The 15,262-nt window shown below is 38.0% G+C and overlaps 1 protein-coding gene across 11 annotated transcripts in view; it reads left to right on the plus strand.

Moving 5' to 3' along the window:
* The window catches only part of THOC2 (THO complex subunit 2), a 155,520-nt gene that overhangs the window by 79,946 nt on the left and 60,312 nt on the right, over positions 1–15,262 (plus strand). For all 11 annotated transcript variants that reach the window (XM_066248608.1, XM_066248603.1, XM_066248605.1 and 8 more), the window contains exons 13-15: positions 12,032–12,073; positions 12,496–12,626; positions 13,091–13,192. In XM_066248608.1, the coding sequence (XP_066104705.1) occupies positions 12,032–12,073; positions 12,496–12,626; positions 13,091–13,192 (275 nt within the window). The remainder of the gene's footprint in view (positions 1–12,031; positions 12,074–12,495; positions 12,627–13,090; positions 13,193–15,262) is intronic.

Here is a 15,262-nt window from a genome sequence, read left to right on the forward strand (position 1 = left end):
TATTTTAAGTGTAGAACACAACTTTTAAGTTGTCACCTGACATATTGAAATGTTTTTTATAGCACCTACACCCTTGAAAATGAAGTCCTTTGTAGCTTGTCCCAAGTCACACAGTTAGTGTGGGACAGAGCTGTAATTTCAATCCTGGCAGTCTGGCTTTAGAGGCCAAACTCAAAATCACCATACTCTGATACCTATACAAATGTAGTATGTCTGAAATTGAAGAAATAAGTTACTTAAATTTTGTAATTCCTTGCTATTTTAAATTATATCTGTTTAGTGGGGTTTTGCTATTTATCTCTTCAATCTCTGTTTTCCTCTCATTGTGTATATCATTTCCGAGCTTTTCTTGTTTTATTGAGTTCATTGTTAATACTTTTTTCTATAACTGTATATAGATATTTGTGGAGATTCTGTCTCTTTTGTTTTCTACTTTCTTCCAGACTAAGTTTATTTGTCCTTAATGTGCTTTTTTCCCTTTCTTTGTGTGTCTGTTTCTGTAGTAGCCACAGCATTTCTTTTCATCTTAATGTGGGCGCTTTGTTCAGATCTTCTTTCTGACATAGTGTGAGTGAATCCTCATACCCTTTCTACCTTCTTTATGCCTAGTCTTCCTCCTCCCAAGCTTCAGTTTGAGTATAGGGTTCTCTTTTCGATCTTTTCTGTAGTCTAAGATAGAGAGGAGTGAATGAGCTTGGTGAGGCTGAGTATAGTCCTCATTTAGGGAATTTCGGCTTTCTCATCTGAGATCCTATTAACTAGCCCAGTAAACAACTTAGATACCAGTAGGCATGCCCAGGGAAGTGGGTATCCAACTCCTCTGAGCTTTGACTCCTTTACCCGTTTAAGCATAATGCCTTTGAAAGACAGTAAGCCATGCAGCCCCATGTTTATTGCAGCATTGTTCACAGTGGCCAGGACATGGAAACAACCAAAAAGCCCGTCAATAGATGACTGGATAAAGAAGATGTGGCACATATACACTATGGAATACTACTCAGCCATAAGAAATGATGACATCGGAACATTTACAGCAAAATGGTTATCATATCATGATAACATGATACGAAGCGAAATAAGTAAATCAGAAAAAACCAGGAACTGCATTATTCCATACGTAGGTGGGACATAAAAGTGAAACTGAGAGACATTGATAAGGGTGTGGTGGTTACGGGGGGGAGGGGGGAATGGGAGAGGGAAAGGGAAAGGGGGAGGGGGAGGGGCACAGAGAGAACAAGATAGAGGGTGACGGAGGACAATCTGACTTTGGGTGATGGGTATGCAACATGATTGAACGACAAGATACCCTGGACTTGTTATCTTTGAATATATGTATCCTGATTTATTGATGTCACCCCATTAAAAAAATAAAATTATTAATATAAAAAAAAAAAAAAAAAGAAAGACAGTAAGCCTTAGCAGCTGGTTTTCCCTTTGGCAGAGTCCTGCTGGGCTGCTACTATCAAGGGTCCTCAGGTTACTTACTTCTTTTTTTTAATTTTTTTTTATTTTAATAATTTTATTTTTTTAATGGGGTGACATCAATAAATCAGGATACATATATTCAAAGATAACAAGTCCAGGTTATCTTGTCGTTCAATCATGTTGCATACCCACCACCCAAAGTCAGATTGTCCTCTGTCACCTTCTATCTTGTTTTCTTTGTGCCCCTCCCCACCCCCTTTCCATCTCCCATTCCCCCCTCCCCCCCTGTAACCACCACACTCTTATCAATGTCTCTTAGTTTCACTATTACCTCCCACCTACGTATGGAATAATACAGTTCCTGGTTTTTTCTGATTTACTTATTTCGCTTCGTATCATGTTATCAAGATCCCACCATTTTGCTGTAAATGTTCCGATGTCATCATTTCTTATGGCTGAGTAGTATTCCATAGTGTATATGTGCCACATCTTCTTTATCCAGTCATCTATTGATGGGCTTTTTGGTTGTTTCCATGTCCTGGCCACTGTGAACAATGCTGCAATAAACATGGGGCTGCATGTGTCTTTACGTATCAATGTTTCTGAGTTTTTGGGATATATACCCAGTAGAGGGATTGCTGGGTCATAAGGTAGTTCTATTTTCAGTTTTTTGAGGAACCACCATACTTTCTTCCATAATGGTTGTACTACTTTACATTCCCACCAACAGTGTATGAGGGTTCCTTTTTCTCCACAGCCTCTCCAACATTTGCTATTACCTGTCTTGCTAATAACAGCTAATCGAACAGGTGTGAGGTGGTATCTCATTGCCGTTTTGATTTGCATTTTTCTAATAGCTAAAGAAGATGAGCATCTTTTCATATATCTGTTGGCCATTTGTATTTCTTCCTGGGAGAAGTGTCTATTCATATCCTCTTCCCATTTTTTTATTGGATTGTTTGTTTGTTTGTTGTTGAGTTTTATGAGTTCTTTGTATATTTTGGATATTAGGCCCTTATCTGAGCTGTTGTTTGAAAATATCATTTCCCATTTAGTTGGCTGTCTGTTTATTTTGTTATCAGTTTCTCTTGCTGAGCAAAAACTTCTTAGTCTGATGTAGTCCCATTCATTAATTTTTGCCTTCACTTCTCTTGCCTGTGGAGTCAAATTCATAAAATCCTCTTTAAAACCCAGGTCCATGAGTTGAGTACCTATGTCTTCTTCTATGTACTTAATTGTTTCAGGTCTTATGTTTAGATCTTTGATCCATTTTGAGTTAATTTTTGTACAGGGGGAGAGACTGTAGTCCAGTTTCATTCTTTTGCATGTGGCTTTCCAGTTTTCCCAGCACCATTTATTGAAGAGGCTTTCTTTTCTCCATTGTGTGTTGTTGGCCCCTTTATCAAAAATTATTTGACTATATATATGTGGTTTTATTTCTGGACTTTCTATTCTGTTCCATTGGTCTGAGTGTCTATTTTTCTGCCAATACCATGCTGTTTTGATTGTCGTGGCCCTATAATATAGTTTGAAGTCAGGTATTGTAATGCCCCCAGCTTCATTCTTTTTCTTTAGGATTGCTTTGGCTATTCGGGGTTTTTTATAGTTTCATATAAATCTGATGATTTTTTGCTCTATTTCTTTAAAAAACGTCATTGGAAGTTTGATGGGAATTGCATTAAATTTGTATATTGCTTTGGGTAATATAGCCATCTTGATTATATTTATTCTTCCTAGCCAAGAACAAGGTATATTCTTCCATCTCATTATATCTTTTTCGATTTCTCTTCAAAAAGTGATACCTTTACTTCTTCTTTTCCGATATGGATGCCTTTTATTTCTTTGTCTTGTCTGATTGCTCTGGCTAGAACCTCTAGTACCACATTAAATAAGAGTGGAGAGAGTGGACAACCCTGTCTTGTTCCTGATTTAAGGGGGAAAGCCTTCAGTTTAGTGCCATTTAATATGATGTTAGCTGATGGTTTATCATATATGGCCTTTATCATGTTGAAATATTTTCCTTCTATACCCATTTTGTTGAGAGTCTTAAACATAAAATTGTGTTGTATTTTATCGAAAGCCTTTTCTGCGTCTATTGATAAGATCATGTGGTTTTTGTTCTTTGTTTTGTTGATATGGTGTATTACGTTAACCGTTTTACGTATGTTGAACCATCCTTGAGATTCTGGGATGAATCCCACTTGATCATGATGTATTATTTTTTTAATATGTTGTTGTATTCGATTTGCTAGTATTTTGTTTAGTATTTTAGCATCTGTATTCATTAGAGATATTGGTCTGTAGTTTTCTTTTTTTGTGCCATCCTTGCCTGGTTTTGGTATGAGGGTTATGTTGGCCTCATAAAATGTGTTTGGAAGTATTGCTTCTTCTTCAATTTTTTGGAAGACTTTGAGTAGAATAGGAACCAAGTCTTCTTTGAATGTTTGATAAAATTCGCTGGTATAGCCGTCAGGGCCTGGACTTTTATTTTTGGAGAGGTTTTTTAATGGTTTTTTCTATTTCTTCTCTACTGATAGGTTCTGTTTAGGCTTTCTGCTTCTTCTTGACTCAGTCTAGGAAGGTTGTATTGTTCTAGGAATTTATCCATTTCTTCTAGGTTGTTGAATTTAGTGGCATAAAGTTTTTCATGGTATTCTACAATAATTCTTTGTATATCTACGGTGTCCGTGGTGATTTCTCCTCTTTCATTTTGGATTTTGTTTATATGAGTTCTTTCTCTTTTTTCCTTGGTAAGTCTTGCCAAGGGTTTGTCAATTTTGTTGATCTTTTCAAAGAACCAGCTGCTTGTTCTATTAATTTTTTCTATAGTTTTTCTGTTCTCTAATTCATTTATTTCTGCTCTGATTTTTATTATCTCCTTTCTTCGGCTGGTTTTGGGTTGTCTTTGTTTTTCTTTTTCTAGTTCCTTAAGGTGGGAAGTTAAGTGGTTCACTTGGGCTCTCTCTTGTTTGTTCATATATGCCTGAAGTGATATGAACTTCCCTCTTACCACTGCTTTTACTGCATCCCATAGATTCTGATATGTCGTATTGTCATTTTCATTAGTCTGTCTATATCTTTTGATCTCTGCACTTATTTCTTCTTTGACCCATTCATTTTTTAAAAGTATGTTGTTTAGTTTCCACATTTTTGTGGGTTTTTTCCCTCTTTTTTGCAGTTGAATTCTAGTTTCAAGGCTTTATGATCAGAAAATATGCATGGTACAACTTCAATTTTTCTGAATTTGCTGATGTTGTTTTTGTGGCCCAACATATGGTCAATTCTTGAGAATGATCCATGTACACTGGAGAAAAATGTGTACTCAGTCACTTTGGGATGAAATGTCCTGTAGATGTCTATCATATCCAGGTGTTCTAGTGTTTTGTTTAATGCCACTATGTCTTTGTTGATTCTCTGTTTGGATGACTGATCTAGAGCCGTCAGTGGTGTATTGAGGTCTCCAAGTATGATTGTATTTTTGTCAGTTTTTGTTTTAAGGTCAATAAGTAGCTGTCTTATATATTTTGGTGCTCCTTGGTTTGGTGCATATATATTAAGAATTGTTATGTCTTCTTGATTCAGTGTCCCCTTAGGCATTATGAAATGGCCATTTTTGTCTCTGAGTACTTTTCCTGTCTTGTCAGCATTATCCGATATGAGTATTGCTACACCTGCTTTTTTTTGGATTTTATTTGCTTGGAGTATTGTTTTCCAGCCTTTCACTTTGAATTTGTTTTTATCCTTGTTACTTAGATGAGTTTCCTGTAGGCAGCATACAGTTGGATTTTCTTTTTTAATCCATTCTGCTACTCTGTGCCTTTTTATTGGTGAGTTTAATTCGTATACATTTAGTGTAATTATTGATACTTGTGAGTTCCCTATTGCCATTTTATAGATTGCTTTCTGTTAGTTTTGTGTCTTGTTTGATCCTTCTCTTTCGTTTTTCTATCTTTTGTTTTTATTTGGTTGTATTCCATACATCTTTCCTCTGTTGCTATCTTTTTTATCTCATGTGCTTCTGTGGTGGTTTTTTCAATGGTGGTTATCTTTGAGTAATGAAAAGGGTCCCTACCCTGTTCATTGTAGCGAACTATTTTGTGAGTACTTTTGCACTCCATTGTCCTTTGCTACTGTTAATCTCCATCTTCTCCCCCTCTTTCTTTTTGTTGTTGTCACAGTTTAAATTTGGTTTTATTGTGTTCTTCTTGGAGCTTTTACTTGTGGCTCTGTTTTTTTTTTGTTCTTTGTATCTGATTGGAGAACCCCCTTTAGTAATTCCTGGAGTGGGGGTTTTCTGATGATAAATTCCCTCATCTTTTCTGTATCTGTGAATGTTTTTATTTCTCCTTCATATTTGAAGGATAGCTTTGATGGGTATAGTATTCGTGGCTGAAAGTTCCTCTCTTTCAGGACTTTAAATATTGGGGTCCACTCTCTTCTAGCTTGTAGAGTTTCTGCTGAGAAATCTGATGATAATCTAATGGGCCTTCCTTTATATGTTGTATTCTTCTTTTCCCTGGCTGCCTTGAGAATTTTTTGTTTGCTGTTGGTTTGTGTCAATTTCATTATGATATGCCTTGGAGTAGGTTTGTTGGGGTTAAGAAAACTCGGGGTTCTGTTTGCTTCTTGAACTTGAGGCTTTAGTTCTTTCCACAGGCTTGGGAAGTTCTCATCTATTATTTGTTTGAGTATGTTCTCCATTCCATTTTCTCTCTCTTCTCCCTCTGATATACCTATTATTCTTATGTTATTCTTTTTGATGGAGTCAGATAATTCTTGTAGGGCTATCTCATTTTTTTTAATTTTTGAGTCTCTTTCTTCTTCTCTCTGTTGTGCCTCAAGTTGCTTGTCTTCTATTTCACTAATCCTCTCTTCTATCTGACCTGTTCTATTAGCTAAGCTTGTTCGTTTTTCAGCTCGTGAATTGAGTTTTTCATCTCTGTTTGATTTGTTTTTATAGTTTCAATTTCCTTGGTAATATATTCTTTGTGTTCATTGAGTTGTTTTCTGAGCTCCCTAAATTGCCTTTCTGTGTTTTCTTGTATATCTCGGAAGATTTTTAGGATTTCTATCTTGAATTCTCTGTCATTTAGCTCCAAGGTTTCCAATATATTAAATTTTTTCTCCATAGATTTTTCCTCATCTAGCTGTGTTACCTCTCTTTCTTTTGTATCCATGATATTCGATTTTCTCTTCCTTAATGGCATCTGAGGGTGGTTTTGTTGATAGTATTAATGAGATTTAATAAAGAATAAAAAGTTAAAAAAAATAAAAATATAATAAAAAAAATAAAAAATCAAAGAGTTGTTTTTTTTAAAAAAAAAATTAATAATGAAATAAAGAAAAATAAAATAAAATAAAAATTAAAAAAAAAGGAAATTATTCCCCCCCTCCTTTTTTCCTCTCCTCTCCTCTCCCCTCTTTCTTGAGAAAATCTTTTGGTGAACTGTGAATTATAATAAACAATGCCTGTGATGGAGGGTCTGAATTGGGGAAAAGTAACAAAGGGGAAAAAAAAGAAAAAAAAGAAAGAAAAGAAAAAAAGAAAAAAAGAAAAAAAAAGAGCATATGGACCCACAAAAAGCAAATAAGGAAAAAATTTGGGTCAAGAACAAAATGATTTGCTTTTAGGTGTTGGTTGTCTAAGAGTTATGATGAGAGGAATAAGAGGAAAACAGAAAAATGGTGGGACAAATTAAAAAATTACTATTGTATTTAGTGAAACAAGAACTAGATAATATGGAGAGCCAGAGATGGGAGCACTGCTATCGAGTTAAAAAGGTGAAGTAAAAACCCCCCAAAATGCCACAAACATAAGTTTGAGTCCCAGATAAGATAATTTGTTTGTTATTGAGGTTTGAATGAGAGGAGATGTAAAGGAGAAAGGAAGAAACTAATATAGAGGGAGAAAAGAAAGAGAGAGAGAGAAAAAAAGAAGGAACCACTAAAAGAAGAATAAAGAAACAAGAGGAGAGAGAGAGAGAGAGAGTTAACTGTTTTGGAGTGCAACCCTCATAAAGAGAAAGGAGGAGAAGAGAAAAGATAATGGGAGATGTAACACTTATGGGTAGTGTAGTTCAAGGAGAGGAGAGAGTAAGACCGGCAGAGAGTTAATCGGCCAAATTGGAGGAGGAAAAAAAGTATCAAGAATGAAGATAAGAGAAACAAACGAACAAATATAATAAAATGGGATAGGTTATAAAGTCTGCAGATTATTCTTGATTTTGAGAGGTTATCTTCTTGCTTTTTCTTTTCTCTCCCTCTTCCTGGTCGGTGACTCTGTACCCCGGGTTCTGCCCCTTTGGCACGCTCAGGTAGAGGTTTGCAGTTGATAAGTCTCTATGGCAATGTCATGTATTGTGCTTTAGTCTCGTTGGCAGTCGAAGCTCAATAGCATTTATAGGCTCCGACAGTGAGAGAGTCCGTGTTCCTGGAGCCTTTCTCCTAGTCTTTCCTTCCTTAATTAGTAGCCTGATAATCCAGCTATGGGGTTGCTGCTGCCTCTGCCTGGATAGTAAGAGGCTCAAAGAGCTGGCAACTCCCCACTCTATTTCCACTCAGCACAGGGCTCTGGGTAAGGCTCAGTCAGTCAGAGCTGCTAGCATAATCAGGCGGGCTTTCTGCCCACTCAAAGACCTCTGGCTCTGCCACTCTGTCCGGTAACACAAGCGGGCGCCCACTTCCGGGGCGCTTGGAGGAAACTCTCACTCACTGTCTGCGACCAGGATATCCGGCCAGCAGTCTCACGCTCTGAGTGAAACCCCCAACCACAGGGAAAAGTTGCAGCATTGGAATTGAGTCTCGCTCCGTCCCCGTGCGCGGCTTTTGCAAGGCGCTGGGGCGGCCCGAGATTCCGCTTTGGCCCACACAAAGGCCCCTGACTCTGCCCCTCTGTGCGATAACACGGGCGCGCACTGCCGAGGCACTCGGAAGAATCTCTCATTCACTATCTGCGTGCGCAAACCAGGATATGAGGCCCACCGCGTTTCCCTCTGAGTGAAACCCCCGCCCGCTAGGAAAATCTCCACTGTTGGAATTAGTTCTCACTCCCTCCCGTGCGTGGCTTTCCCAGGGCGTTGGGGCTGCCCAGAGACTCTGCCCTCAGCCCACAGAAAGGCCTCTGACTCTGCCTCTCCGTGGGGCAACAGGGGCACCCACTCCTGGGGCTTAGGAAGAAATCTCTCGCCCACCAACTGCGCGCACGCCGACCAGGAGACCGGGTAACATGGCCGCTCTGCTTGTCTGTCTTTGTTTGGGTTTGGTGCGAGTGTTAGCTTGTATTGCCCGGGTTGCCACAGGATCAGATTTTCCTCGGCTTGGATCTTCGTGCCACAGCCTGGTTCGACCGTTTGTGCCGTGGCCTGGATCTATTCACCCCCTTTGCCCGCCTCAGTTTCTATATTCACAGTTACCAGAGAAAGCCGCCCTGTTTAGGTTAGTGAGGAAGGCGGAGCATTTCTTACTCCCTATTTCCTTCGGGGTTTGGTTATATATTTAGCCAATTTTTCACTCAACCATACCTTTGGGTGTATTGCAAAGCATCTGGAGGCTCCAAGTATAGGTTTTTCTGTTTCTGGTTGAAGATCTTGTTGAGGTTTGGGGGAGATTTATCGGTATCGCTTCCTACCCCGCCATTACTCTGACGTCATCTCCCAGGTTACTTACTTCTGATTGAAAAATAAAAACAAGCTTTCGAACCAAAATATTGAAAGGTGCTTTAGTTCTCTCTTTTCCAGGCTTGGTAAACTCATGTTCTTGTAACTTTTAATTTATAGGTAAGTTATATTTTTCTGTTTATTTTGATGGGTCTTATCTGAATTCTTTCTAGCAAAAAGATTTTCCTTGCAGAGCAGTTTTAAGACATAAAGTTCTTAGCCTAGTACATGGCATACACGGAGTACTCGATAAATGGTAGTTGTTAAGAACGAGAAAGATAAGGAAGGTGAAAACAGTGCCATCATTTATTTAGATGTAGCTTAAGGTTCCAATCTAGTCACAAATCTTAGTATGTATTTTTTTTCTTTTCTTAGTTCCAGTATAGTTTGAAGTAGTATTTGAAACAGTCATCGGTTAGACGTACTAAAAATATAGTACCTCTAAATATAGTACTAAAAATATAGTATGTAATTTATCTAGTTATATCTACAACTTTTCCCATACTTTATTTCTTGATTCTTCAAATGCCGTCTTTTAACACACCTACATCTTTCTGTGTTCAGTACTGTTACGCTGCCCAGTCAGCTGTTCAGTTTTTTTGAGGCAAGATTGGAATCTGCTTGAGGCCATTTATAGCCCACGGTCTGTCTAGGCATAAATTGTGAGGGCTCAGCTTTATTCAAATTTCCCAATAGTATGTTGGCAAGTGTAGTTTTAATCTTCAAGAGATCCTCAAAGATAGGAACTATCTTTGTCAGTTCCTAAAAGATAAGAACTCTGTCCTGTTCATTTTCGAATTGCCAGTGCCTTGCACATAGTGAATGAATGAATGAATGAATGAATGAATGTCTATTGTTTTTTCTCCCTCCTTTTTTCTTCCCATTTACTACTGGCCTGGCCAAGTCAGTAAAACTTTTAGTATTATATTGTGGAAATGGAGAGTTTTATATTTACTCTTAATTAAAAAGCAAATGAAAAGAAAAAGAAAGCATCAAGCAGGTAGTGTATCTTTATTTTCTTACCAAACAAAAGAAAATTACTTTTACCAGTATGTACCTCTTGATTTACTTTTTTATTCATCTTTGTTTTAAGTAGCCTTTGATAGAAAGGTTTCTTGCTATTTATATCAGTGATTTTTCTGCTGGTATGCTTGAATTTTTTTTATTAATTTTAATGGGGTGACATTAATCAATCAGGGTACATTGGTTCAGAGAAAATATCTCCAGGTTATTTTGATATTTGATTATGTTGCATACCCATCACCCAAACTCATATAGTCTTCCGTCACCTTCTATTTGGTTTTCTTTGTGTATGCTTGAATTTTTAAAACATGTAATACCTGACTATTTAGTGAGGGGCACTGACCTCTTTTCCCTTAGATTGTCAAATGAAAATATGATACAGCCAACACAACAAAAGCCGTCTGGTGTGAATGAATCAAAATTATACCTATTTATTTTGTCAAATCGTCAAAAAATAATTTTTGCTGTGCCACAGAATTTTAATAATAGTTTATGTGTGCCATGAGATGAGAAAGGTTGAAAATCACTGTTCTAGATGGTTTCATTTCACTCTCCCTGTGTCTTTCATTTTCTTTTTTGCTTATGAACTCTGGAGAACTGACATATAGACATCAGAAACACATGTTTCTAGTAAGGGCAATCAGACAGCTTAGTAACTTAGGAATGTCTTATTTCTAAGAGAAAACTGTGTGTAGCTTTATTAGGTTTGTTTGAATTCTAGTTTACCAGGAAAAGAGTAGCTTAACTGCCTTTATCCCCAATATAATGTACTGTAAACCTAGTTCTACCCTTATTTCTGCCTCCCAGTGTATTCCACCAGGACCCCACCCCCCCAACCAAAACAAAAGCAACTATCTAGTTTGTTTTCTGCCAGGTCACTTCTCACTATTTCATTTTGATTTAATAGACAGTTGTCAGGCATGGAACTTCAGCTTCACACCTGAATCACTGATATAATACCCATGTTTTTTCACTTTGTCCAATTTAGGTAGTGGTTTTGTCTTTGTCAGCAATGTTATCGATAGTTTGAGCTTATTTCTCAAAGAGGACTTACGTAGTAGTGGTGAATTAAAACAGAGCTTTATATTTCTTTGGGTTTAAATTTTTTTTGTGGTTACTTTAGTGTTAGATTTTACCAGTTCTGTAAGATAAAAGCCTAGAATTGATGGAAAAATGCAAATGCATTAAAACTAAGTTGTGGCCCTGGCCAGTTGGCTCAGTGGTAGAGTGTCGGCCTGGTGTGTGGGGTACCCGGGTTCAATTCCTGGCCAGGGCACATAGGAGAAGCGCCCATTTGCTTCTCCACTCCCCCCTTCCTCTCTGTCTCTCTCTTCCCCTCCCGCAGCCAAGGCTCCATTGGAGTAAAAAGATGGCCCGGGCGCTGGGGATGGCTCCTTGGCCTCTGCCCCAGGTGCTAGAGTGGCTCTGGTCGCGGCAGAGCATCGCCCCCTGGTGGGCAGAGCTTCGCCCCTGGTGGTTGTGCCGGGTGGATCCCAGTCGGGCGCATGCGGGAGTCTGTCTGACTGTCTCTCCCCGTTTCCAGCTTCAGAAAAATACAACCCCCCCCCCAAAAAAAAAACCCCAAAAAAAAGCTAAGTTGTGCTAGCTACAATTTTATAATAAATACTTTGAACAGTTTTAGGATGCTTTGGTTTGTGATCAGATTGAGAAAAGGATTGACTATAAACTTTATGTTTAAAACTCATTAATGTTGCAAATGATTTAGAGGTTAGGAATGTAAATTAAGTTTAACAATGTTAATTGGTAATACTGGATATATTTAAAACCTACATGAGTGTAAGTAGTAAGGAAATAATTCACAACCATGTGTAAGTGATTTTTTTTTTCAAATTAGAAATTAAATTGTGGCAGCATACTCTTAACCTTTTTGGATTTTATTTATAGTTTTTTTTTTTTTTTAATTTTAGTTTCAGTCTGATGGAAGCAAACAAGAAGATAAGGAGAAAACGGTAAGAGACTAGAAAAATCCAATGTGTCTAATGTTTGTCTAGGTATAGAATACTGCAAATTTTACTGTGGACAAGCTTTTATCATCTGTGAACAATTATTTTATACTTTACATCTGAATATAGCTTTTGACATATTATACAAGTTATCTTTAAGGTTGACAACCTCCTGTTTTTGAGAATTACCAAGAAGTAAGAGGGATAATAAAAGTACCTCATTCTCTAGCCTCTTTCCTTCCCTCACCTCATTTCCTTTTTGAGTTGGGGAAACACAAATGACCATTGTGAAAAGAACAGTGATAGTGTGGGAAATTAGATACATTGTGTTATGGGTCAAGAAATGCCAATTCTTCCAAGATTGACAAATTTAATTGGGGAAGATTAATATGAATGTCTTCCTGAAATAATTTTTCTTCTCTTCTTAGGAAATTATCCTTAGCTGTTTGCTTAGCATTACTGACCAGGTACTGCTTCCGTCTCTTTCTTTGATGGACTGCAATGCTTGTATGTCTGAGGAACTGTGGGGAATGTTTAAAACATTTCCATACCAGCACAGGTAAATATGTAAATTTTTTTGTATTTTTCTGAGGTGAGAAGTGGGGAGGCAGTCAGACTCCCACGAGCCCCACCAGGATCCATCTGGCATGCCCACTAGGGGGCGATGCTTTGCCCATCCGGGGTGCTGCTCCGCTGCAACTGGAGCTATTCTGGTGCCTGAGATGGAGGCCATGGAACCATCCTCAGCATCCGGGCCAACTTTGCTCCAATGTAACCCTGGCTGCGGGAGGGGAAGAGAGAGGGAGAAAGGAGAGGGGGAAAAGTGGAGAAGCAGATGAGCACTTTTCCTCTGTACCCTTGCCAGGAATCGAACCTGGGACTTCCACATGCCAGGTCCACGCTCTACTGCTGAGCTAGCTGACCAGGGCCAAATATGTAATATTTTTATATTTTGAACTACTATTCTAGTGCATTAACCTCTAAGTGCTTAACTTTTTCTAATTCTTCATCTTATTTTTTAAGATATCGTCTGTATGGCCAGTGGAAGAATGAAACTTATAACAGTCATCCACTTTTAGTAAAAGTTAAAGCTCAAACAATAGACAGAGCCAAATATATTATGAAGTAAGTTTTAATTTATTTTTTCATATTGAACTAAAATATATCTGATCTAATTACTTTCTTTCAGCCAGTTTATCTCTGAGCCTCAGTTGTTTTTTTTTTATAAATAAATTTTTATTTTAATGGGGTGACATCAATAAATCAGGGTACATATATTCAAAGAAAACATTTCCAGGTTATCTTGTCATTTAGTTCTGTTGCATACCCACCACCCAAAGAGAGATCGTCCTCCATCACCCTCTATCCAGTTTTCTTTGTACCCCTCCCCCTCTACCTCCTTCCCTCCCTCCACCCCCCGTAACCACCCCACTCCTGTCCATGTCTCTTAGTCTCGTTTTTATGTCCCACCAATGTATGGAATCCTGCAGTTCTTGTTTTTTTTCTGATTCACTTATTTCACTCCGCATAATGTTATCAAGATTCCACCATTCTTCTATAAGTGATCCGATGTCATCATTTCTTCTAGCTGAATAGTATACCATGGTGTATATGTGCCCCATCTTCTTTATCCAGTCTTCTATTTTTTTTTACAGTGATTAAAAGCCTTTAGGCAAACTCTCGGCCAATACAGCCAGAATCCATAAAAGAGTAGTGTCCTTAACATGTTCACCAAGTCCAAGTTGGCCCCATCACCATGCCGGATTCCTGAAAAATGCAACCCAACCACAGTTCAGTCTGTTAGGAGCTGTCACAGGGAGCAGGAGTCCAGGAAAAGTCCACATCCAGGAAAAGTCCTCATGGCACTGGAATTGTTGTCACCATTCTATACTTTGCAGCTCATGTCCAAGTCCCAATGACCACTGCTTCTAGCTGGTAATGATTCAGGTAGACTGGAAAAGCCATTTGCAGCATGCGTGGATATGGAGCTTCTGTTCTCTGCCGGGAGAGATGAGACCAGGTTGCTTTTCCTTGGATGAGCCTCAGTTTTGAGGACGCCCAAGAGTATTTCCTAATGATATTCCTGATTATGTATGACAGACTATCAATTTCTGTGTTGTTTAGCTTATTTTTACTGCTAGGTTAGCTTTTGTAATTGTCATGTTTGCATAGCTATGAAATGTAATAAAAGTCCTTTTTAATGAATCACAATATAGAATTTTTTAAAGGACAACTACTGTGATCTGCTTAGTTTGCATAATACATTTAATTGCTTATACAAGGTCGTCAACGTTCTAGAAATTTTTCTGCTGAAAGTTAATATGATAAAGATTTTTTTCCTTTAATGGGATTATGCAGAACTATCTCCATCAGGAGTCAGCTTTAGGAAAATTACAAATTTTTTTATTTGTGTGCATGTCATGAAGAGCACAATAGTGATGTTTTTTATTTCCTGGTATACTGTTTGAAGTTTAATTATGAAAAATTTATACTTCAGATTAGTATTGGTTGAGAGAGTAAATACACTGCCGTATTGTGTTTTCATCAAGGCTGTTGATTATCCTATTTTAAATCATTCATGCAGTGGTATGATTATTTTAATTAAAAGCAGTCTATTCTCTAGTTTAACTAGATTTCACAGTTTGCAACATTACTTTCTTTGCCTAATGATGTTGTTCCTGGTCACAGCATACCGCGGAAATGGGTTTGTGCACCATCATGGCCTGGTTTAATAGGTGCTGTTCTACAATATACATGAAGTTCTATGGGAGGATAGAGGAGAGAGTGAATTATTTCACCCTGTGGAAGTTAAGAAAGGCATGGAAAGAGATAATATTAGAAGTGGTTCTTCTGAAAGAGATTTGGTCTTTTTTTAAAATTTTTATTAATTTTACTAGGGTGACATCAATAAATCATGGTACATATGTTCAAAGAAAACATGTCCAGGTTATCTTGTCAATCAATTATGTTGTATACCCATCACCCAGAGTCAGATTGTCCTCTGTCACTTTCTATCTAGTTTTCTTTGTGCCCCTCCCCCTCCCACTTTTCCTCTTCCTCCCCCTCCCCCCGTAACCACCACACTCTTATCAATGTCTCTTTCTTTTTATGTCCCACCTACGTATGGAATAATGCAGTTCTTGGTTTTTTCTGATTTACTTATTTCACTTCGTATAATGTTATCAAGATCCCACC

Source organism: Saccopteryx bilineata, chromosome X, assembly GCF_036850765.1.
Source record: "Saccopteryx bilineata isolate mSacBil1 chromosome X, mSacBil1_pri_phased_curated, whole genome shotgun sequence".
NCBI lineage: Eukaryota > Metazoa > Chordata > Mammalia > Chiroptera > Emballonuridae > Saccopteryx > Saccopteryx bilineata.